Source organism: Drosophila willistoni (assembly GCF_018902025.1).
Source record: "Drosophila willistoni isolate 14030-0811.24 chromosome 2L unlocalized genomic scaffold, UCI_dwil_1.1 Seg196, whole genome shotgun sequence".
Lineage (NCBI taxonomy): Eukaryota > Metazoa > Arthropoda > Insecta > Diptera > Drosophilidae > Drosophila > Drosophila willistoni.
The window spans coordinates 3,168,882-3,193,268 of NW_025814048.1; the positions used below are offsets into that span (position 1 = coordinate 3,168,882).

Here is a 24,387-nt window from a genome sequence, read left to right on the forward strand (position 1 = left end):
CGCTAAATGTATCGATAAATTAGAGTGACCGGCTAAGAGTGGCATCTCCAAGTCAACAGCTGATTGTTTTTGGCTATTAAACATGGTTCGCGTTGGCTTGCAAATATCCTGTACTTTGGAAAATATTGAAAAACTGGAAACTAATCATCCGGATTATGCTTTCTTTTTAAAACTCACCTGTAGCAACTGTGGCGAGCAGACCAACAAATGGCATGATGTCACCGAATCGGAGAGAGTGCAGCAGGACACCCGGAACTCAGATGGGTTTAATTTCTTTATAAAGTGTAAAATGTGTGGGCGAGAGAATAGTATCGACATTGTCGAGAAATCCAACGGTGAGTGGATTGAAAACTCTTATATATAAAGATTTTAGACTTCATATTATTGTTATAGCGGCCTACACAGCAGATGATGCCGGCAGCTTCAAGACCATTGTCATCTTTGATTGTCGGGGTGTGGAACCTGTGGAATTTTCCCCACGCGCTGGCTGGAAAGTGGAATCCTCGGAGAATGGCCAAAAATTTGACGATGTTGATCTATCCGAAGACGATTGGGTTGAGTATGATCAGAAAAATAATAATTCAGTAGGAATCTATGAGTTTGCTTCGAAATTTATAAAATTGAAAAAGTAATAAACTTGCTTATGTTGAAATAAAATTAAAATATTTTTTTTAAAAAATAATTAGAAAGTGTTTCATTCACAAGCTAATGGACACAATGAAGAACCTTTTTTAAGGAACAACAATTTCAGCATTGGGATCAGAATGTTCTCTTAAAATCTGCCAAGAAACATAATTAATTAAAATGACACAAATATTCATTGATTTCCAACAACTATCCGTTTTTCTCTTTGTTTGTATTTCTTAGTAGTAAAATATATAATATTTTGCATAAAGTGTGTGTGTTTGTTTTAGTTTAAATCATACATTTTACTTTTCAAATAGAAAATTTAAGCGTACGCAATTCTAATAAATATTGTTTGTTTCTTTAAATATTAGGTAATTTAACATTAATATTAATGTTAGGCTGAGGCGCTTTTAAGACACTATTGTATAGTACAGTATTTATAGTAGTGTAGAATAATTATGCAAAAATATAGTAGTTAGATATATTCATTATGTCTCTCTCTCCCAATTGAACGCTATCTGCCGCTCATTTGTTTTGTTTTTTTTTTTTTGTTTACATATAAAATAAAAAGAATTAATAGTTATAAACACAACGCCACTGGATAAAAAAGTAGTTCAGAGGACCCTAACAAAAGTATAAATAAATGAATGCGTTAAAGTCAAGTGTTGCAAATTTGATAACTTAGGGATTACGAGGAGGATTATCTCAATCTTTGTATAAAATAAATTCATTATTTTGATTCTATTTTTGTTTTAGTTTTGTTTTTAGTGGCATTTATCGGCCACAATGGGAAAGCGTACGACACGGATTTCATTGCCATAATCACAGACAACCGAGTCACAGGCAAGCATCATGATCTTTGGGCATAATTGGAGATTGGAGAAATCCAATTTAACTTCGCGGGCTGGCTGACCTGTACGCACATCCCACACAATGAGGGAGCCTGCAAAAACAAAATTAAATCATTAATAGAATTCAATTGAAATAGGCTCGTTAAGTGGCTTACCCATTTTGCTGGTGACCAGCAGCGATGGTGTCAACATTAACAGACTTGAATAGGCATTAGAGATGTTGAAGGTGGTCAACAGATTGCCCTGAAAGCGTTCCCACACACAAATTCTTTCATCGGTGCCCAATGAAATGACATAGCTTGGGGCACAAGCCAAATAACTGACTGCCCCATCATGCGCCTGGATATTGTACATGCAGGCGCCCGTAAATAGATCCCAGACACACAGTAGACCATCTTGGGAGCCAGAGCCACCGGTTCCCGGTTGCCAGCGATCCACAAAGAGACAGGTAATGGGTCCACAATGGCCATGCAGTGTGTACTCCACATCCGTTTTGTTGAGGCAATAAACCTGAAGAGAATTTATTTCCATATAAGTTTGCCATTTATCGTGCTAACTCTGTGAGAGAGCTTACCTTTAGGGTGTGATCCTGACTGCCAGTGAAGACCATGTCATTGACCACTTGCATGCAAGTGATTGGCTGCTGATGCGCCAGTCGCACACCCTCCAAAGTGATTTTCATCTCCTCCTTGGTAGTCTTCTGGGACATGTCTTGATGCTGGCCACGTGGCATCATTAAACCCAGACTTCCAGTTGATCCCGTGCGTACATGGGCTGTAAGTAGGAAATAATACTGTAATGGACAATCAACAAACAATTGCTATTAAACCTACTTCTCCTGTAGGCCGAGGTGAATCCCCAATCGATCTGCTTGCCCTTGTAGTACGTCTCCAGGCGATAGAAATCCAAGCGTCCATTGAGACGTGCTACAATCACCCGATCTCCATTGAGATGTATGTGAGTGATGCCTTGATTTCGTTTGGCATCCTCTTGATAGGCACATTTGAGCACTCCCGCTGGAGATTCCCAGAGCTCGACACGACCATTGGCACAGCCCACAGCAATGAGATTATCAAAGTAATCCAGACACCATACCGGTGAGACTGGCAGCTTACGCATTAGCGTCTGTCCATCCTGACGAGGTTGTGTAGCAATCTGCATCTCGGACCTGGCAATGCTGGTCAATTGTTCTCCACTGCGGGCATCCCACACCCGTATCTGACCTTTGAGGCAACAACTTATGATGTAGGCCCCATCTGAGACCAAACACTCGATGCGATGTTTGTGGCCAGCAATCTGAGTGGGCACACCCTCCAGAATCTGTTCGGTCTTCATGTGTGGGGCCTCCGATTCATGCCAACTGGAACGCCATTCGGCATAGTTGCGGGTGCAGATGCATCGATAAAAGACCACCATAGTATAGCAGAGCACAAAGATGCTGATGCAGGCTAGCAAAATGGCAAAGAATATCTCCATGGGACTCTTGGGGACCAAAGGCATGCCTCCAGGCATAACCATGGGTGACTCACGCCGCACATCGTCATCATTAAAGTCCAATGGATCGAGGGCTGCAGCCAAAGCCTTCCATTGGAAATTCTGCTGCAGTTGCTCTTGAGGATTACGCAAGAGAGTGGCCAGCTCGGGTGTTATGGCATGGGTCAAACGTATTGTGGGCAACAGGGTGACATATTGACCACTTAGCGAAACATTGTATTGCTTCATAATGGTAGACCAATGGAAATTGGATAGGAAATAGTTCAACTCGAAATTGGGATAACGTAAACGCAGCAATTCCGAGGCCGTTTCATTGATCATCTCTGCATCGTGGAGGGATTCCATCGGAGTACTCTTATAGCTGCTGCTGCTAGGCGCTGTCGTTGGCCGCCAACCCTGAAGAAAACTTCGTACCGCTCCTCCGCCCGCCTGGAGGCGACGTTGTAGCTCGACGGTGGCACTCATCGTGCCATTACCCTGCATACTAAACAACTGTTCCAGACATCCGGAATTGTAGACAATCGAACAGATCCACACAATCATCCAGACCATAAAAGCACGCTGAAAGAATCGTGTGCGTGCCCAGAAATTCACAATCTTTATGCGTTTCGGTATATGAGGAGCAGCTTGACTAGGCGAATGTCCATTGACCAGTGAACGCTGTTCTCCCGGATGTATAGATTCGGCAAAGCACAGCTTGGGATGCGATTGAGAACGTTGAAATTGTCCCACTGGAGCAAAGGGTGGCAAACTTGGATTGGCGCCAAAGAAACGAAAATCCTGACGATTGGAACCTCCTCCCTGGGTGCAACTCAACATCATTTTGGGCAAATGTTTTGCTTCCGTCGTATATTCCGTACGTTTGATATTCATTGCCAGAATGGTGGAGAAGAGCAGCATTTGGAGCATAAAATCCGAGAGTAAGCCGACAATGGCGAATATGCAAAATTCTTGTATGACAGGAACGAATGTGGCCAATCCAATGGTCAGAATGGTAATCTCAGTCAGCAAAGTCTTTGAAATGTGCCATCCCTCCTTGCTCAAAGCCTGAGCCACTCGAATCTTCACATCGAAAGTTTCATTCATGGACACCACACTCCGCGTAATGACGAGACTATTCTCCAGACCAACCAATATAACCAAATACGGGAATATATCCTTCGATTGCAGCGATATGGTAAGACCAAAAAAGAAACAAAGACCCAGAGACATGGCCAAACTGCCGCCCGTGGTGAAGACACTGCACAGGGCCAATAGCATCCGTGAGCGAAAGACATCGATCTTCCGCACAGAGAAATACACATAAACAAAGACCAAGATGAAGGCCACGGTCAGTGGTAGAAATTCCCAGATCTTGTATTCCCCTGGATAAAAGATATACGTTATGGTCGACGGTTCCTCCGCAGGCGATGATCCTCCCGTTGGCATTGCTGGCAGCGGTGGATAATAACGCAATAATTTCTCCTTCAATGTCTCCAAATATTCCGCATCATTGTGCTTCATCACCAGCGTCAAAGCGTATTGAATAATCCGTGATCTGGCCCGCAAAGGATAACGCTTAAAGCCCGTATCCTGTATGGGCAGACCGAAAAGCATTTCCGCGGTCGACACTTTCGATTTTTGCAGATTCTACAAAATAGAGCAACAACAAATAATTGATTAGGTTTTTGCTCTATCTCATCATAGCTTATCTATCAATGGGCAAATGGGGGGTCTATCACAGGAGCGCAGTTTGAAGTGAGGAGAATTAATAAAAGAAACTAAATTCATTGATTTGCTTCATCAATACTGTATTTGACTAATAAAATGTATAGCCAAATTAGATGATGAGTTCCAAAAGTAATTATTCCGCCCCTGGAAATAATAGTTGGGCTAGCAACAAGTTAGCTCTTTGATCCCTAATACAAAAGTTAGTATGGTCTCTCTACGTTACTCATTCTCAATGACTTTCCAATTTGGACAAAAACCAATAACAATAATAGGCGTATACGCAATTTTTCTATCAGATATAAATTTAATCAGTAAATAAACTTTTAAGATCTATTTTTTAGAAAAAACCAGTTACTAAATCATCTTTTTATTAATTTATTGGGTTTTTTTCCAAAGTTGATTCGACAATTTATACACTACAATTCATTTTATTAGATTTGTTAAAGTTTCTCTGCACTTAATAATTACAATTCTAAACTACTTGGGTTTCTTAATGAAATCGTTCAATATTTTTTTAAGGACTGAATACGGTTCAGAGATTTATAGTTTTTTCCCTTCCTATTTCTCTGCGTTGGTTATGATATAAATTATGAACTTATAAACAATTTTTTGTTTATTTTTTCAATTGCAAACTATTTTCATTTCTTGTTCTATTGAAATCCATGTATTGTTAGATTTATGATTGCTTTATCTCTTTTAAATTTGTAATCTAAACTGCTAATCAGCAGTATATAGAGTAAGGAGAGGGCAATTTGAATTGTAGTCAATGTGAAGGTCATTCACAAAATATTGATAGACGATCGATCGAAACGACCTTATGGAAAAGAAATTAATATAATATTTAACGATGAGCCAGCAGAGGAAAATTTGTATTCGATTTATCAACTTGACCTCGTATTATTTATTATACTTTCCATCAATATTTAACAATTTCAATAAATAAAGCTAACTTCTGTAGAAATTATGCAAGTTCTTTGATAATCTCTAATTTCATTAACGCATAAATAAATCAGAAAAAGCTTCGTGCAAGTGATTTAAATTTTATAATACCCATAAAAGAAATTTTCCATTATTGCATTTTGCAAGAGCTGACTACCGACTTTACTTAGCTTTTTTATTGAAAACTATAAAGAACGACCGACAACAATTGAGCAAAGTTTTTGTCTGTTAATTGGCACGCAAGTTCAAGGCCCTTAAAGACACGACAGGTCTATCTAGAAAAAAATTGCCGGCATAAGCTTTAATTCCAAATAATAAAAGCAAAAAGAAGCAGCAAATATATATACATATATGTACGTATATAATTGCACAGAGCGGGCATAAAATTATCGCAGCAAATAATAATCAGATAAGAGTGAGAGTGACTCAGTGTGACAGACAATTTGTTACATACGATATATCTTCGACTATGTATATATGCATAGGTAATGATTATTGCATCGATCGACCAGAGAGTAACTTAGTTTGTATACCCTCTCATTAGCGCTAAAACACACTCACACACACACACACACACAGAGAGTCGCCGGAACGTGTGTGGTCATTTAGATAAGTAAACAAATGGAATATCTATCTATACATGATATATAGAGTGGGGGAATATACCAAAGGTCTCACTGGGTCTGCTCTGGGCTGAAACTTGTGTGTCTAGACTTTATGCATAATAAGTGTTATATCCGAGAGATGCGTCAATATTTACAATAAGTGTAAAGACCTAAGCTCTAAGAGTAAGACAAACTATCGAGAAGGTTGTTCATCTAGAATGCAATTTGTTAATTCTCGTTAAGGATTGACTATATAGTCAAACAATTCAAGTTGTGGATTATATATTGGAAAATTGTATATTTCAATGAACTGCAACTGCATTGGTTCTTGAGGAGAGTCTCACAAGTCTCTTCTAAACTAATTTGTTAGGGATTATATTTATACATTTCATTCTTGAAAGTCGCAACCATTGTTACAAATAAAATAGAAAATAACCCTGTAATTATAACCCAAGAAGCAACTGATAGTATCACTAACACAAAGTTCACCCTCGAAACTCAAACCCTGAAAATACTTTAAAAGTGTGGAATATTTTAAGATTGGTATAATCGAATTTTTTCAGAAGCTCTCATATCTCAACAAAATTCGAAATTTTAAAAGTATTTCTAAAACCTGTTAGTTCTAATTTTAGATTTTTTACTGTTTAATAATTAATATAATCATATATATATATTGGCACAAAAAAAGAACGCACAATACTTTGTTTGATAATTTATAATGGAAACTTATTTATAAGAGAATCTATTAAGTTTAGCCGAGCCAAATTTATAGCATTGTGACTAACTAAACAAACTGATAGCTGATCTGTACCTAAGTAGGCCTAAACTTTTAGCAGGTGTGCCTTCGGTTATCAAATGAACAGCTGGCTATATAATTTCTTTTATTTTACGACACTTGAAACGATTTTACGGTTGATAATTGAAAAGAGTTAACGACATATTACAAAAAATTTCAACTATTGAGAGTGAAAACGTGCATGCAATTTCCATTGGGCGTGAAAATATCTATTAGCCACACCAAAGAAATTCAGTACAGTGACTGACATATGTTTCGATACTTACATGATATTGAAATATTGTATTCAATATATTTGTATCTCTTGTGAAATTTTGCGCATTTTGTGCCCAAAGATTTGCCGGTGACAACAGCAAACAACCATATTCGGGAAAGATTTGATCCAGTTGCCCTTGGACGCCACGTTTAACATTCTCCACATGGAGGCAATTGTGCTCCAGTGTCCGTTGGCTGTAAAGGGAAAAGTAATTTAACTAAGTAACAAGTAACAAGCACTATATATAGAGATACATATGTGTGTATATATAGATACATTTATGTAAGTACTTTCAATTGAATTAAATGTGAGACAGAGTCGAGGGTAATATTTTTTCCATAGGGATGGTCTTTAGTTTTGTTTACAGTAAGTTTTACAAATATTATGAATATTATTAAGGAAATCAAGTCAAAATGTCTTGTACCTAGTACAGAAAATCTTTTGTCCATTTTCTAAAACTCTAAATAAATCTTAGGAAGATATGAAATTTCTTTATAAATTCCCTAAATTCATTCACAAACCTTTTCACAGTCTGAATCGATCAACTAGTTGAGTTTTTCTGGATTCTAATAAATTCTGAGAAGCTAAAACCAAAACACCCCATAATTCGAATTATATTTGGAAATATAGACTTTAATAGATTTCAAATTATAGTCAAGAACGACTTTAGTTGTATTAAAAGTCCACCCTAGGACAAAATGCGGAACATGATATTCTCTACAGTTGATTGGAGGTCACTTACTTTTCGCCACTCTGATGATTGCGCACAATTTCAAGCAATTTAAAGACTTCATAGAGCGGAGCACGAAACGCATCCATTAGCTGCATCTCATCTGACCAGGGCAAGACACTGGCTCTCAGTGTTATCTGTTGTACATAGAAAAAAGCTGGACTACTTTGGGCCCAGGGCAGGAGAGGTGGTGGACTGCGATCCGGAGTCGAGTTACTATTACTAGGCAATGGATGGACAATGCCAGGAGGTAGTGACGTGGATGATGCCGACGATGAAGTGGCTGCTGATGCGGCTGCTGTAGTGCTCGTTGCCTGTGTTCCATTATGATGAATTGATGATGCGGGTCCTCCTCCACCCCCTTCAAAGGGCAAGATTATTTTAGTGGGTATGGTACCCGGCAACGGTATATTAATCAGTGGATAGCTTAAAAGAGAGAGAGAGGAAGAGAGAGATTAATTGAAGTATTCTCAGCTACTAATTAGTTAGATTTGCTATTTTAAGACTTGGCGCGCGTTTCATTTAACGCGTGTCCCCAACACAAAAACCAAAACACAAATTTTCAATTATTATTACCTAGCACAATGTCTAACATACATATATATAGTATATATTCAATTGATACTGATTTATCAGCATATTTCGGTTATTCATGTTGTTGTTAGAACTAAGGCTATATGTATTCAAGGTTAGGCGGCAGGCCACGACAAATATTATAGACAAACCCAAAGGCTGATAAGAAGCAGTCAGCCAGTCAGCCAGCCAGCCGGGCCCAGGCTAAAAGGTAACTCTCCTAAGCAAATGGAATCAATCTAAAGTCTGATAAGGGCCCAGAACCAAATAGGTTGCTGATCTTGCCCAGAGGGAGTGACAAACGACAAACAAGTTGGCAACCAAAATTTCAACTTTAAACTTTCATATAAATATGAATACAAGTCTATTATCATTGTCTATATCAGATAGATTAGAGGAAATCTTTTAAGCATCTTCTTATCATTGTGGGAGTCCCCTTAATAATTTTCCATAAACAAATCTTATCTTAAAACATTTATAACTTTATTTACAGTTCTATATACTGGTTCAAATTTAAATGCATTAAAATCAAAGTGAATAAATTTTGATGTGGAATGATTTCAACTATTAAAATAGATCAACTAAACACAACAGATGTTCGACATATTTAATTATGAAACGCAAAAAATACTTTGAAATTATTCATGGAATATTTTACTGCCAATGTCATAGATATGTCTAGAGTCTAGACATTATTCCTCACTTGATGGAATCCAAAATTGACCAAAAACAAAATTTAGTAGTCGAATTTACAAAATTGACAAATCATTGTTTAATTTTTGTTATCACGTTTCAGTTTGATGTTAACTTTACGATATTGCGAATTGAATGAAATGAATTGAAAAGGGAAAATAAATTTGACTTATCAATTAAGTACGTAAATAAAGGCTAAAAATACTTGGAAACCTATTTTTGACTAAGAATTTTGGGATTACTTTGAGGAATGAGTTATAGATCTATGCTTTAACCTAGTTCAAAATAGGTTTACAGTTTATAATTCCAACCTACATCAACGAAAATCTATTATACCTTACCTTATACTTATAATCTTAAAACAAATAAAGAACAAGTTCGATTAAGAATATATGTAAGTCCAAGACTTCCTCTTTGGCATTTTATCCCTTTGGGAAGAAGTAAGGGCTATAACCAATTGGTTTCTCATAAGTATAACTCTCTAAATCGTTTTAAAATTTAAATTTACTTCTGTCTATATGTATATAGCTATAACTGCGCTGCATTAAACGCCATTTGAGTGATTTTTGTTGCTTATCAACTGGCAAATCCATTTTATATATGGCACATATTTATATATGTATTTGTACATATATACATATTCATATAGTGGTATATATAGTTCAAATCGATTGACGCATATTCAAACACTGAACTCTGAATGTCCGAGGTGAGCTGGGGGATGGTTTACCGAATTCTTGACTAATCAGTAATATTATCTAATAAATGCAAGTGTAAGCAAGTTTGCAATAGCCGTAAATTAGGGGACCGACCTCCACCTCCATCATGCACGATTTCCCATATTGTAATTCTAGAGATCAGGGTAACAACAAATCGCGGAAACGCCCTGGAAGTGCTAATTGTCTTACCAAGCGAGCAAAGGGCTTATTGATATAGGCAGTTGATACAGAAGGAAGTATAGTATGATGGAAACTCTCAATTCAGAACATCAATCATCAGTGTTATTATCGTTGGTTTTACCTGAGTCCCGAACATTTTAGTTAAAATTTAGTTCATTTCGTAACCATTAACTTTAACTTTAAACAAAACTAATAAAATCGTTCATTAGACTCATCAATTGTAAAACAAAAATCGTTATTCAACCGGGAAATTCATTTAAAATTACATTTTTTATTATAAAATGTCATATTTTTGAATACCAAACTTTAAAATGACATCCAAATTGGGGTTGGAGTAGTTGGCACACGATTTTCAAAAACGTTTAAATTATATAATTGTCTTTATATACATATGAACAACAACATTCATTCATATACATACATGTGTATGTACATATTTCGGTTATTATAAATTTTTGTTTCGTTCAACATGAAATCCCCTTGTTAAACCCCATTTAGCTCTCTATGGAAACCTATTCAAAAAAAGAAATGTGTATCGTTTAGTCACGCTCAGTTGATCAGGTTAAGGAATAAAAATGGATGAGTCATGCCATATTTAGGGGTTAGTTTAACCCTAGAAAGCTTTCGTTATGCTTTGACCAAATGCTGAATCATGTTAGAAGAAGACACGTTTGAAGGCGGCTCTTTTAAATGAAATTGATCCAATTACTTTATTCATTAAGGTTTATAAACAAAGTCAATAAAATCTAAAACCTATTGAAAATCTTATAAACAGCTTTGTAGATTGATAAAGAAAGAGTATTCCATATTTGTCATTATTAGGGTAAAATAACATTTTAAAGTAAAGTCAGGCTGACTAGGAGAAACCCCATAACCCTGTGGGAGCTCTTTCAAAACGTAAACCTCTTAAAGACTTCATATGCGTTTTGAATGCACAAAAATGACAATTTCATAAAAATTAGTATAAAAATAGCCGAAATATACCTAGAAACCTCTTTGTATAACTTTTTGAACATTAATTTGACTCTTTTCCTATATTTAGTTTCTTCATACTAAGAGCATTCCGTATTCGTCGTGAAGCGTAAATAAGTTTCTTTCTATATGATATCTTATGGCATGGGGGTGGGTAAATCGATTCTTCTAGATGGCTAAAAACTTTTATGTCATTTGAGCTATTCCTGAATCTAGTGAAGCATTTAGATTATTTACATAAATGTACATATGTTTCTTGATATCAAATGACCTTAAACATATAAAGTTGCTGACAGTTTTGCATTAGCTTTTCTTAAAGGTTTCATCCGTTAAAATCTTTTTTAATGAGAAAACTTTCCATTCCTCTGTAACTGGGCGTTCTGGGAAATATTTTTTTAGTTTCTGTAGATTTCATACAGTTTAACATTCGGTCGCAGTAAATTTTAAATATATCAGTTGATTCCAAGAACTGGGGAATTTTTTGAAATTGTGAAATTTGTGAAACTTACCACGATAGCAAAATCGCCATGAGAGCAATACTGGTGGCACATGTGGGATAGCTGGAGAGGAATAGGCCATGCTTATAATAGAAATGCGATACGGAAGCCGGTAAGCCAGAAGATGATGACGATGATGAGGAGGAAGAAGGAAAAGCAGCAGCAGTAGTATTTGTTGCAGACGACGACGAGGAGGAGGAGTGGCTGCCCGCTGTTGCTGATGAGGCAATTTTTGTTGTTTTGTTGCCGCCGGTTCCATTCGATGGTAATGTTGAGGCTGCTGCGGCGGCTGCTGCACGTACAGAGCCAACAGAGCCATCTGTTGCGGCAGCCATATTATTGTTTTTGTTGTTTTAGAATTTACACTAAAATTAACAAATACACACACATACACAGATACTTTTTCACACACACACGCGCGCGCGAGAACACGAAGAGGCACAGTGCTTGAAAATAACTTTGAACTTTGTTCAAAAAAACTACAAAATATATGAATTTTTGCTTTTAGTTTAGTTTCTTCTTTTTTTTTATTATTTTCTTTTGTTGTTGCTGTTGTTGTTGTGGTTGGTTTTGGGTTTCTATAATTTTGTTCTAGAGTAAATTACGCAATTTTGCATATTATTTGTATTTGTATTTATTAATAGCGTTGTTGTTGTTTTTGTTCCGCTATGTCGATACATTTTGTTGCTGTTGCTGCTGCTGCTGCCTTCACACGTCGCTTGCCATTCTATTTGATTTTCTATTGATTTTTCTTCTTTTTCTTGCGCTTCATTCGCACCTTTTGGCCTCCTCCGCACACGTTCTTGCTGCTGCTATTCTTGTGTTTGTTGTTGCCGATTGTTTTTGTTGCATTAATTGACGTTTTCGCGCATCTTCCCCACAGCACACTCACACACACCTACACACACATGTTCCGTAAACGGTGACGGTAACGTCGCTGCCGCTGCCCAGTATCTTTTTTTTTTCTTTTTGTTGAGTCAATTAAATATTCTTATTGTTATCAAATTATCAAATGGAAATGGCTTTCATTCTCTTGTATTTTATTTATAAATTGTATTATCAATTGGATGGTGGTCTGCAAATTCTTTTTTCTTTTTCTCTCTCTCCTTTTCTTCTGCTCGTTCTGTGCCGCAATTTTGCCTTCCTTTTTAGAATATTTGCGGCGCATAAAAAAAGCACTGCAATTCTTTCACTTTCCACGAAAAGCTTCTAATTAGTTAATCACCGTTCGAGTTCAAAGTTCACTTTTACCGAAATTAATTAATTGCCATCGATATCCTTTGCCACAAATGAAGCTTTTTTTTTGGCAGCACGTTTTTTTTTAACTAAACAATAAAAAAAATACCGCCGACCGCCACAACAAATACTTCGCTTTTAACTAGTGTTGCCAAATTGGCTTTTTCCCTGTTAAATCTGGCTTTTAATCTGGCGATGAAAATCGGCAAGCGGCGGGCAGCGGTAATTTTTAATTTTTTCCGCTTTTTCGTACATGTTTATTTGTGTTCAGCGCAGCTTTAACAAAAATGCGCCTGCATTCTTTTTAGGTTTTATTCCCAAAATTTGTGATGTTTTTATGCACCATTTGTTCTTTTTTTCTAGCTTTTTTTGCTGGTGTAGATTTGGTACCACTGATTAAAGCAAACAGCGAACAGCGAACAGCGAACATTTCTAGTGACTAAAAGATACCCAACACACATTTTTTGTGATTGAATCTAAATAAAATGCTCGTCCGTTATTTTTTTTTAATTGTAAGAACTTATTTAAAATGAAAAACAAATTTTATGTTTTTAAATAAAATATATATACAATAGATTTATTTTATGTCTATAATGCAATGAATTGAAAAATAAATACTTGAATGTAATTATACGTGATTTTGACTTTTAAAAGGGTCTTTTATCGTCGGTTTTTATATTGGATTATTTATTGTATCTTGCCTCAGTTTGAATTCTTACAATTTACAGCAAATTTACATGGTTGTATCATTTTTTAATTTTTCACCAAATAACAGAAAAAAAAACCCTTGCATAACTTTATATTTAATTGAACCGTAAATTTATGTGTGTTCTATATTTTATTTGTTATTGTAGAGTGTATTTTAGGTTAATAACCTCGATGAGCATGAATTTTGTCGACTTAATTGTAGAAATATTATATACATATCTCACAATTTAAGGGAAGGACTAACTACAAAACGCCTAAAATGTCAAATTGAAAATTGCTATATGTAGTTTTGAAATTGACTTGCATAACGGACTCTTAAACCTTGCTTTTTCCTCGGATGTAGCAGCTCGATCCTTGGCTCTATACTAGTCAATTTTCGTAGTGGGCATAGTGTATTCAGTAATGGCAGCCTCATCTAAAAAGAGAAAAATATTATCAGGAGGAGATACAAGTCAAGAAATGCAACATATTCTAAAACTTTTTTAAAAGAATTAAATATTTCGAGGTTATGGAGAGTTTTCTTTTTCGTTTATTATTTACTAACTCTGCATATGGGCATTATAGCGATGCCGCATAAGACTCTCCTCCGCTTCTTCAGCGGTGGCATACTCCTGCTGTGTGTTCAATTGATGGTACATGGGCATTTCTGAATTTAAATTCTCACAACCGACATTATTATGCACACCATTATCACTGGAATTTAGTCGCGATTTGCGTGAACCAAACAAGAATACTGTTCCCTTATTCAGTAATGGGCAAAGTAAGGTCTGATGACAACAGGCAAACAGTCTGTAATTTGGACCCTGAAATGGATCAGAAACGGCGGCACATAGCATGTGATCCAGATTGATGCCCGTGAACTGTGACAAGAATGAGAAGAGGTGGATTAGTCAATTAATTGATCAGCAAAACCAGCAAAACTTACTATAGATAGTGGAGAGAGTAACACAAAGTGATAGAACAACATAAAAGCAGTTCCTATTTTAGCCCAATGAAAATCTCCAAGATCCTCTATGGTATATGCTCCTATAAGTAGGCAAGGATTTATTTTAAAATCACATGAATATTACATTAAAAATGAGCTTCTACTTACCACTTCTTAGAATATAAATGGGAATAATATAGAGCAATGCATGTTGTATCCAATATGTGGCCTGTTCGAAGGGATATGTACGTCCCTCCACCTCGGGAAAGAGAAAGGCCAGAAATGGTCCATTGAGATTGCTCATCTGTATGCGAAACAGAGCTGTGGTTGTCTTTGTGGGCTTAGCAGCAAGCAAATAGATCTGCAGGCAAGTTTGTACATGGCAAGGATTCAAGGCAAAGATCATCGAACGACCCGCTAGCTTGAAACCCATTTCAATGCCAAAGATCATGGACATCACGATGATTAGCAGGAGACGTGTAACACTGTGGGTCTTTTGTATCTCATGAGGCGGAGGTAGTTTAATGGGTGCCAACTGTTTCCACGATCTGTACATAATGAAGATGAAGAGGGCCGACAGCAGGACCGTCTCAATATTACGTCTCCGTTCGGTCATGTAATTGATGCATTCTGGTCCCGTTGTCCTTGGTATCTCATCTGTAATGCCACCAACTGCCCAATCCCAATCCATGATGTCGCCTAAGTTCCTGTTTGCTGTCAGTTTAAAAAAAGTACTGCAAAAAAGATTTATCATAAGTCTTTTTCTTTAATGTTGAATATATATATCTTTAACTTAACTGCAAACCCTTCTACTTAACTCTATGATATATTATTAATAGACTTGCGTGCCGCTAACAACTTAAAACCAAAAAAAAAACAAAAAGTTTTATTGTTTGTAAAGCGTTTAAAATGATTGCCAGGGAATGGGCAATGCCTAGAATCAAGGGTGGTTCTAGGTAGAAGAAGAAGGACGAAATTTGCCCCAAAGAAATCCAATTTTGACACTTTACTACCTTAGATCCGTGGCTGCCTGGAATAAATGCTATATCAGAAAGGGTTTTAGGTTGGGGAGAGAAACTTTCTTCTTAAAGGGCATCCAAAAGCCGTTGTGACCCTAAAATGATGTGTTTTTATTTATTTTTGTTGGTTTGTTCCGACCGGAAGACGTTAAACGCCAAAATAAACAACTGCGAGTGGAAAAAAGAGGGAAATAGAAAGAGAGAGAAAGAGGAGAAGAACCGTTAATGGCCGGCAAGCGCCATTATTTCCGCCTCATTCCCTGGCATTCCTTGGCAAATGCAGTTCTTACTTATTTGCAACTTTTTATTCTTTTGGCCAATTGCCAAGAGACTTAGGCGTGGGTCGCTTGTTGAATTTCCCGGTGGAGATTTGTAAAAAAAATATTGAGAAATGTGGAAATCATGTCAACGTTAGCGTTGACAGTTGCCGCAGCTGTCCACTTTTGGCAACGAGCCAAGAACTGGCCCCAAGAGCCCTACCTAAATCCATATATGTATACATACATACATACATATCAGCAAGGTAAATCGGTTTTATTGTAAATTTAGATTGAAGCATACTTTTAGGCACAGCGCATCAAAATGCAGTTCCCAGGTTCTCGATGAAGGACACAAGGATATGACAAAGCGGCAAGGGGTTGTCATTTCATTGTCAAGAGCATGAGAGAGAGAAAGAGAGAGAGAGAGAGGCAAAGCTTGAAAGCTAAAAAGACTGTTATGGAGGGATAGAGAGAGAGAGCGAGAGAATTGGGCCCACAACAGCAGCAAAAATAATTTGATGAAAAAAAAAACAATTTAGTTTTTGTTTTTCTTCTCATTATTTTTCCGTCAGCTGTGTGTATGTAGGTAGCAATCTACCTTTCCCATAAACCGACGAGTAGGCGGACGAGAGGCGACAGAGAGAGGGAGCGAGAGAGAGAGAGAGCGAGAGAGTCAGAGGAGGGCGCTGCCACCCACAACAACAGCTAAAATTGTCAGACAACGTCTGGCGACATTTTCCCCACTTTTTCCATTTTCCATTCCATTTTTCGATTTTTCCAATTGTTGTTTTTTTGCGCTAAACAAATTCAAATTACCTATGAGAGTCTTGCTCCCGGAGCTCGTTGTTTGTGGCCACGTGGCCTCCGATTGCAATTGATGTTTAAAGCTCGCCTCGATTGCTGCACTACTTTTTTTTTCGTTCTGTCTTTCCTTCTGCAAGTCTCACCGACAAAATCGTTGCATTCGATCCGATAGAAACGAGCATAGATCTCGTTTAGCATACATTCTAAATTTATGTTTTTCAGTCACTTAATATACATATATTTGGATATATGTTTTATTTTTTGCCCGTTTTTTTTGATGTTGTTATTTTTGCATATTGCTTAGAAAACTTGCGAAATGCCAAAGGCACAGTCGAAACGTTGTGTTGGGCAGCAGTCGAACAACTGGCGTCTATTTGCTTCTTCTCATCCCTTATTTCTCTCGAAGCACACCATTGTCCTTGATAGGGGGGAGAGTGTGTGTGAGAGAGAGAAAGCTTTCTCTCTCACGTTTGTAGTTAGAAGCTTTTCTCTTTCTCTCTCTCTGTCGGTTAAATTGGGCGCCAAATGATGCCGGCAAAGTTTTGCTTGAATCCAGGGGGTAGGTAAAAGTGTATATAACATCTGATATTCATATATGCATACAAAATGCGTGCCATGAACGTAAATTGGCTTACAACGACGTCGTCGAAGACGACAACAACAAAATATGTGTGACAGTCTGACCCAGAATGGACATAAAAAGATTATCTTTTCTATGACGCAGTCGTTGGAAATATATATAACAGATTTACGTTTATAAAGTGTCTATATAAATCACAAGTTCAAATTGTTTTTATAGTTTATGTCATTGTTGTTTTCAATTCAATTGGCTTCCAATTTCTTTTGTTTATCCTGTTTTTGCTTTTAAGAGAAGCCTAAAGGGTGAGTATATAATCTCTCAGCAGCCAAAACCTCTTGGATTTGACCTTAAAATCTTGAGTGTGAGGTCGAAACTTAGTCTTTTTGACTGAACAGTGTAAGAAAAGCTGTCAAAAGTTTTATAAATTGTCCTTGAATCCCATATTTTTGGATTTCCCTTTCTTTAAGTTTGCTCTTTTGGCCAATTCTTTTTTTGTGTAACAAAGAAGTTTATTCAATATTTTTATTAAAGTAACAATTTGAGTTTATTAGCTCTGTTGGTCTGGCCTTATCAGTTTTTGATTTGAAAAACAAAACATTATATTAGATAGATAGGACAATCTTTTCTCTATATATTCCAAGAAAAAGTAATGAAAATTCGATTTTAAAAAAACTAAAATTGTGGCTGAGCAGTTAAAAAAATCTTTTTAAACAAGAGATTTACTTCTGTAAGGTTTTGTGAATCTATTTTTATCAGTTTTAGTAGCTTTACTCCTCGACCTACATTTAAAAACACAATTTAATCTCAGGAAATAGTTACCATGTTGAGTTTCTTGTACAATCAATTCATTATCTTCTTTAACAAATCACTCACTCTTTCAGCCGCCTCTCTAATAATTCATAACAATTTAATTTTAGTCGTAATTGTCAACAACTTAGCAAATAATAATAAAATCAACACTTTGAAAAACAAATTTTCAACGTATCAAAATCAATTGCAAGGGGTAAATATACACACGTAATATAACCAAATTTATAGACATATTATAAATATGTATATAATGGTTTTGTGTCACAAATTTACCTAGATATAATTTGATTTGGCCAATTTACTATATATCATAAAGTTCGGTGACTAACCGAGAGCACGCGACACATTACCATTTCCGACAAGCGAACAAATCTAACTGTTTGTAACAATAATTAACGGTAAATTGCCAACCAGAAAAATACGCTCAAACAAAAACAGCCAGAAGAAGAAGACGGAAAAAACCGAAACGTCAGGTGACGTTTCGAGCAAAAGGGCTCGATTCTATGCAATTGAAAACGCCATATCTCTATGACAGGGCTAACTAAATCTATGCCGGATATGACCTTAGATTAGATTGCAATAAAAGTAACTGAAGAAAAATTTGAAAAACCTCTAACAAAAATTGTATACACTTTCTATTTAAAGAACCAACTTTAAATTCATAAAATTAATATGTTAAACAGCTAAAATTCCTGGCAACGAGTAAGTTAAGCGTCTAAGTTGTTAACCTTCTTTTTAATTATAATAATAAAATAAAGTTTTTTAAAATAAGCGGAGAGTTTATAAGCCAACATGTTCTTAAAGCTTTCTTTTTAAAACGAAATCTTAGAATTTCTGTTTATTTAGCTGAAAAACACAAGTTCTTTAGACAAGTGTCCTTAATTAAAGTTGTAAAAGGTGAATGAATTTTCGAATTAAGAATTGGCATAATCTAAATGAAAATTCTCCGCAAAAATATATGAGAAATCGTAGATGGGAACATCTTTTGATATACCTTGCGCATCTGTATTTAAAATAATATTGTAATAAAGTGTCTGACTAAAGGTAATTTAAGCAAAGGCCATAAAAAAGTTGACATACAAAGTTTGTGAAAATTTCAGACGTCTGTCTGTGTGTGTGTGTGTGTATTAACAAATCAATCGATAAATCGATTATACTAGGTAGGTAGTCATGCATATAAAAACTGTCTGACTCGTAAGATAATGAAAACTTGAGTGAACAACACCTGTCAATACCTGTGGAATGTGACTAATTTATAAGGGTCATTCCTGACCTTGAATTTAACTAGAGGACAGCTTACCCAAGGCCAGGAGAAAGAACACAAACGATTTTAGTTAAAGATGTTGTAATTATTTCTTCTTTACTGTGACTACAGGTTCTCCAAGAGGATCTTGAACAGTTGATTTATCCATTTGCATTTCCATTACTGTCCTATTTCTGATTTCCGGTAGCATAATGTATATAAAAAGTAATCCCAATCCTCCAATGCCAGTGTAGAAGAAAAATAAAATTGGTTGACCCCAAGCCATTAAGAAATTGGGGAAGAATTTCACATTGACAAAGCCAAAGATTCCACTCATCGAATAGATAAGGCCAAAACCAAGACTTCTTATTTCAGGTCTTAGCAATTTGGACATGAGATAATAGATTAAAGTGCCCAAGCCGAGGGCCCGTGACAATATATAGAAACAAAGGCCGACAACCGATAACCAGGTAACGTGTCCAAGAAAAGGATCTCCAATTCTACGCAACTTGCAATGGACACCCACAGCAGCAGTTAGCATCAGGACTAAGATGCAGGACAGGATCAAAATAACACGTGGTTCCATCACTTTTAGCAGGCCAATGGCAATTAGTATACCCAACAACATGGAAAGGCCAAAGCACATGCAGGACAATAGAGCATCGAACTCTGTGGCTCCAGTTTCCCGAAATAAGAAATTAGCATACGATATGATAGCGGTGGATCCAGTAAAATGTTGCAGAAATACAAGTACAATGCCAATGATTAGAAACTTTAGAGTGCGCCAATGTTTAAGCGCTTGGATTATGCCTTGAGAATTAGTTCGCTGTTGCTCGATTTCCCTTTTCAAATTGGTCAACTCTAGCGTCGTATTATAGCTATTGCCGCGTAGCCATTGCATTGATTCATCCGCTTTTTCTACATTACCATAGGACAAATAATAAACCGGAGTCTCAGGCATCCATATGAAAAAGAGCAGGAAGAGCACTGGTAAGAGAGCACAGCCATAGCATAGGATATCATAATTACGAAAGTTACCCAACCCAAAGGCAAAGAGTATACCAATGGCATAGAGGACTTCATGTAGACAACGACCAGCGATTTGAAAGGTATCCTTTTTAGCAATTTCCATAATATACAATGGCGTCACAATGAAATACGTTCCAGCAGCCAAACCATGGAAAAATCTAGCCAAAATCAGGTAATAAATATCCGGAATGCAAATTAAAAGAGCCCAGCCACCGAGATTTAATAGACCGACAATCAAAAGCAGGATCAGCTTACGTCCGTAATGATGGGCGAGTAGGCCAACGGGTAGAGCAAAGCCCAGCCAAAGAGCTCCACTAATCCAGCTAAATTCAAGAAAAGACTTCGTCGCAAGAAATTCTTGAGCCGGCGACGACCAACCGACCGAGGCTCCAACTGCTAGGCCACCCAATGAGGCAGCAAAACTTGCAAAATATTGATTATGCAATTCCGATTGATCCCAAAAACTAGACATAATTATGCCTACTAAGATCTTGGGTGTTTTGTAGTTCTAGGAGACCAGTAGGCCTGGTGTATAAACCTGTATAAGTATATTACAGAAATGTTCATAACAATCGAAAAACTTCTGAGAGTAACACTATTTCCCAAATTCACAAATATCACAAGCGAAACTTTTATGAATATTGCTTCAGCTATGAGTTATTTCAAAGAAAACCAACAACTTGCTGTATCAAATAATACCCATTCAGAGTTATTGCATTGGGCTGAAGAACGTCAAGATCAATTTGTGAGCTTATCAATGGCTTTGAAACAGAAAGTCTTCAATATGTACAAGAAATTGGAAGCATTGCTGCAGTTGGAGGAAACGTTACGAGGGCGTTATCTATTTACCTATAAAGTGGACTATAACCGTGCAAAAGGTATTCTCAAGAGACAACGCAATAGATTTTTGATGGAATTAAAGAAATCCATTTATGATTTGGACTATCTTGAAGATCATATTATGCTCAATTATCTGATGGTATTGAGGTTGAAAACTTTGGGACAGTCTGCATAAAACAAATGGTATTAAGTCCTCAAAAATTCAGAGCTATTGCAAGAGATGGTAAGATAAAATGTAGCACTCTATTTTTTTTTCAAGTCTGACGTTTAAATTCTAGCCTATACACGAACCATTGCAGAGCCCGCACTGGCAACGCTGTTTCGCAGTGTTGACTGTTGTCAGTGTTGCCCGATAATCAATAGAAATTCGTCATACTTTGTTTTGGTTTACAAGAAATTGGAAACATTGCTGCAGTTGGAGGAAACGTTACGAGGACGTTATATATTTACCTATAGAGTGGACTATAACCGTGCAAAAGGTATTCTCAAGAGACAACGCAATAGATTTTTGATGGAATTAAAGAAATCCATTTATGATTTGGACTATCTTGAAGATCATATTATGCTCAATTATCTGATGGTATTGAGGTTGAAAACTTTGGGACAGTCTGCATAAAACAAATGGTATTAAATCCTCAGAAATTCAGAGCTATTGCGAGAGAAGGTAAGATTAAATGTAACAGTTATTTTTTTCCAAGTCTGACACTTAAATTCTAGTCTAGACACGAACCATTGCAGAGCCCGCACTGGTAACGCTGTTCTGTTGTCAGTGTTGCCAGATAATAAATAGAAATTTGTCATACTTTGTTTTGGTTTACATTTGTGGAAAATCATTTAATATTTATTTATTAAATTACTTGCCCACATTTGTGTGTCCATGTGGTAAATGAGAAACGGTCATAACAAGAGAAATACAAGCCCATATTAAAGGCTAAAACAAACCAAACAACTCGAAAGTTGTTGTGACTGTGTTTCCTCTGTTTGTGTGTGTGTATTTGTGTGGGCGCTGTAACCACAAAAACAACAACAATGGTTGGAATTATTGATGAGGCGCAGCTGTTTTATCCATTGGGCACACGCATTAAAATAGCCAATAATTATGGCACAGTGAAATATGTGGGCGAGGTAAGTGAGATAAACCTTCAATATGATTCATTACCAACTCTCCAAATGGGTCTTGTTTCCTAGGTGAGTGGTCATATGGGAACCTGGCTGGGTATCGAGTGGGATGATGGAATGCGTGGCAAACACAATGGCATAGTAGAGGGCAAACGTTATTTCCAAACCCAATTGCCCACAGCGGGCAGTTTCATACGTCCTGGCAAGGTTGGTCCTTGTGCCACTTTGGAGGATGCTGCCCGGGAGCGTTATGTCAACTATGATTCCAGCAATGTGGATGCCAGTCTGATACGCGAGGCCCAAGCCAACTTACAGGCCTCACTCTTTGAGGTGGTGGGCATGGATAAGATTGCACGCAAGCAAAGCAAATTCGAGCAATTGTCAGAGATAAGTGTGGATGAGACACCCGTAAATGCAGCTGGTTACCTTAAAGATCTAATGCATTTGACCACCTTGAATGTGAGTCATACATTGATCTGGAACTGGGAGATTGTGGCCAGTATAGCCCAGCAATTGCCTGCTTTGAATAATTTAAATTTGAGGTAAGAAAAAGTCTTTCCCACTACGAGAAATCAATACTGATTGCTCTCTGTTTTAGCTCTAATCGTTTGGTTTTGCCCACAACTAAACAAATTGCTGAATTGGAGCCATCTTTTCGTCAATTGAAGCACATAAATTTGCGTAATTGTGGCTTCGCCGATTGGCAGGATGTCATGCAGACGGCTCTGCTGTGGCCAGACATCATATCATTGGGACTCCAAGAGAACTCTCTAAGTCAACTGTCTGTGGTGAACTGTGAAAGCATTTTCAGGCAACTCCAGGAACTGGACTTGCATCGTACAAATTTAATGGACTTTGATCAAGTGTGCAAATTGGGAAATATACGTACTTTACGTTCCCTGAATCTCATGGAGAATGGTATAGAGGAGATTAAGTTACCAGAATGTGATCCGCAATTAAAACTAAACATATTCATGTCACTGGAGCAGCTCAATCTATTACACAATCCCATTTGGAATGAGGTAATTATTAGCCTACTACAAATGGCAGATGGATGGGGATTAATGTGATTTTCTTTCTTCAGGCGGATGCGTTTAATGAATTGGACAAATTGCCACAACTAAAGCGTCTGAGCAAGACGCCGCATTTGAAATCGAATTTTGATGAAATGGTCTCCAAGGCAGTGGCTAGCATAGCCAATTTACAATATATCAATCGGGCTGAGGTTATGCCAGATGAAAGACGTGGCGCAGAGTATGATATCTGGAAGAAATATGCTGTCGATTGGTTGCAGGCCACGCAACAGGGAGCAGATGCTTTAAGGGAGTTCTGCAGAAAGCATCGCACATATCCTTTGCTGGTCAAAAGTAAGCTTACTTAGTTTAGAAATGAATTTGTCAATTAATCAGTTCTGCGTTTTTACCCCATTTTAGAATATGGCTCTCCAATTGATTTTGTGCCTCGTCCTCAAATCAAGCAATCCAATCTAATTAAAGTTCGTATACTCCATAAATCAAGTGGCCAATTTTGGGAGAAAAAGGTGCCACGGATGATTACAGTACAAACACTGCAGGGATTGGTTATGAAACATTTCCATTTGGCTGGGAATACACCACAACTCTGTTATATTGATGCCAAACATCCAGAATTGGTCGTCCCATTGGATAATAATGCCAAAACATTGGATTTCTATTCCGTGCAGGAGCATGACACAGTTTTGGTTCAGTGAAAAATTTGATTCTTCCTAGCTTATCCAATTTTCTTTGGTATTTCCTTGTGGTATTTTAGTCTTAAAATTGAAAATGTCTAAATTCAAAAAGTTTCTATTGATTAATTATTATAATTTTCGAATCCTGTGACTGGATCTTGATATCCCAGCAATTGCTTTTTGCAACAAAAATTAACAGTGTTATTGTTTAGGTACACACATAAGTTCAAATTTCCATTATGCAATTAAACGCAATATTTATATTTTGTTTTGTTTAACAAGCCATTAACGGAAAAAAATTGAAGTTTATATTTAAAAGGGTATAACAGTGAGCTTTGAGAATATATTCTTTAAATAAGAAGACTAAAAGGAAAAAACGGGTTCATTTGTTCAGATATTATATAATTATATAGCAGTGATCTATGGAAAGATCTTGGAACAAACTTGGACAGATAACCTTCATG

General features: G+C 36.9%; 5 protein-coding genes across 10 annotated transcripts; 2 read left to right on the forward strand and 3 right to left on the reverse strand.

Annotated features, from left to right (window-relative positions):
- The first annotated feature begins 55 nt into the window (after positions 1–55).
- LOC6640641 (UPF0587 protein CG4646) lies at positions 56–651 on the forward strand. Its single transcript, XM_002063575.3, has 2 exons — positions 56–335; positions 394–651. The coding sequence occupies exons 1-2, from the start codon at positions 83–85 to the stop codon at positions 630–632; spliced, it is 492 nt and encodes a 163-aa protein (XP_002063611.1). The 5' UTR covers positions 56–82; the 3' UTR covers positions 633–651.
- Positions 652–903: 252 nt separating this feature from the next.
- On the reverse strand, positions 904–12,158 carry LOC6640640 (sterol regulatory element-binding protein cleavage-activating protein). Its single transcript, XM_023181967.2, has 7 exons — positions 11,655–12,158; positions 8,021–8,434; positions 7,289–7,472; positions 2,312–4,601; positions 2,053–2,252; positions 1,634–1,988; positions 904–1,570 (listed from the first exon to the last, which is right to left on the reverse strand). The coding sequence occupies exons 1-7, from the start codon at positions 11,975–11,977 to the stop codon at positions 1,392–1,394; spliced, it is 3,945 nt and encodes a 1,314-aa protein (XP_023037735.1). The 5' UTR covers positions 11,978–12,158; the 3' UTR covers positions 904–1,391.
- A 1,388-nt stretch (positions 12,159–13,546) lies between these two features.
- On the reverse strand, positions 13,547–19,302 carry LOC6640639 (transmembrane protein 164). Of its 4 annotated transcripts, none has more exons than XM_047010086.1 (5): positions 19,285–19,302; positions 14,680–15,245; positions 14,512–14,612; positions 14,131–14,446; positions 13,547–14,001 (listed from the first exon to the last, which is right to left on the reverse strand). In XM_047010086.1, exons 2-5 carry the CDS (start codon positions 15,200–15,202, stop codon positions 13,952–13,954), a joined length of 990 nt encoding a protein of 329 aa, XP_046866042.1. In that variant the 5' UTR covers positions 15,203–15,245; positions 19,285–19,302; the 3' UTR covers positions 13,547–13,951. The 4 variants fall into 4 exon arrangements, with proteins under 4 accessions (XP_046866042.1, XP_015034281.1, XP_015034280.1 ...); XM_015178795.3 differs by lacking the exon at positions 19,285–19,302 and adding an exon at positions 18,258–18,334 and having other exon boundaries at positions 14,272–14,446; XM_015178794.3 differs by lacking the exon at positions 19,285–19,302 and adding an exon at positions 18,258–18,333.
- Positions 19,303–19,312: 10 nt separating this feature from the next.
- Positions 19,313–20,812, reverse strand: LOC6640638 (facilitated trehalose transporter Tret1-2 homolog). Of its 2 annotated transcripts, XM_047010085.1 has the most exons (2): positions 20,512–20,812; positions 20,315–20,414 (listed from the first exon to the last, which is right to left on the reverse strand). In XM_047010085.1, the coding sequence occupies exons 1-2, from the start codon at positions 20,726–20,728 to the stop codon at positions 20,374–20,376; spliced, it is 258 nt and encodes an 85-aa protein (XP_046866041.1). In that variant the 5' UTR covers positions 20,729–20,812; the 3' UTR covers positions 20,315–20,373. The 2 variants fall into 2 exon arrangements, with proteins under 2 accessions (XP_002063608.1, XP_046866041.1); XM_002063572.3 differs by having other exon boundaries at positions 19,313–20,804.
- Positions 20,811–24,186, forward strand: LOC6640092 (tubulin-specific chaperone E). Of its 2 annotated transcripts, none has more exons than XM_023181986.2 (7): positions 20,811–21,319; positions 21,375–21,760; positions 21,814–22,221; positions 22,285–22,757; positions 22,814–23,237; positions 23,300–23,582; positions 23,649–24,186. In XM_023181986.2, the coding sequence occupies exons 3-7, from the start codon at positions 22,126–22,128 to the stop codon at positions 23,942–23,944; spliced, it is 1,572 nt and encodes a 523-aa protein (XP_023037754.1). In that variant the 5' UTR covers positions 20,811–21,319; positions 21,375–21,760; positions 21,814–22,125; the 3' UTR covers positions 23,945–24,186. The 2 variants fall into 2 exon arrangements, with proteins under 2 accessions (XP_023037754.1, XP_002063607.1); XM_002063571.4 differs by having other exon boundaries at positions 21,819–22,221.
- The last annotated feature ends 201 nt before the right edge of the window (positions 24,187–24,387 follow it).

Coding starts and splice junctions, on each gene's coding strand:
- LOC6640641 (XM_002063575.3), top strand. CDS start 83: ATGGTTCGCGTTGGCTTGCAAATATCCTGTACTTTGGAAAATATTGAA. Junction 336..393: donor CATTGTCGAGAAATCCAACG/GTGAGTGGATTG, acceptor TTATTGTTATAG/CGGCCTACACAGCAGATGAT.
- LOC6640640 (XM_023181967.2), bottom strand. CDS start 11,977: ATGGCTGCCGCAACAGATGGCTCTGTTGGCTCTGTACGTGCAGCAGCC. Junction 8,435..11,654: donor ATGGCGATTTTGCTATCGTG/GTAAGTTTCACA, acceptor CTCTCTTTTAAG/CTATCCACTGATTAATATAC. Junction 2,253..2,311: donor CACCTCGGCCTACAGGAGAA/GTAGGTTTAATA, acceptor TCCTACTTACAG/CCCATGTACGCACGGGATCA.
- LOC6640639 (XM_047010086.1), bottom strand. CDS start 15,202: ATGGATTGGGATTGGGCAGTTGGTGGCATTACAGATGAGATACCAAGG. Junction 14,613..14,679: donor CATTTATATTCTAAGAAGTG/GTAAGTAGAAGC, acceptor GCCTACTTATAG/GAGCATATACCATAGAGGAT. Junction 14,002..14,130: donor CTATAATGCCCATATGCAGA/GTTAGTAAATAA, acceptor TTCTCTTTTTAG/ATGAGGCTGCCATTACTGAA.
- LOC6640638 (XM_002063572.3), bottom strand. CDS start 20,728: ATGTCTAGTTTTTGGGATCAATCGGAATTGCATAATCAATATTTTGCA.
- LOC6640092 (XM_023181986.2), top strand. CDS start 22,126: ATGGTTGGAATTATTGATGAGGCGCAGCTGTTTTATCCATTGGGCACA. Junction 22,758..22,813: donor TTGAATAATTTAAATTTGAG/GTAAGAAAAAGT, acceptor TCTCTGTTTTAG/CTCTAATCGTTTGGTTTTGC. Junction 23,238..23,299: donor ACAATCCCATTTGGAATGAG/GTAATTATTAGC, acceptor TTCTTTCTTCAG/GCGGATGCGTTTAATGAATT.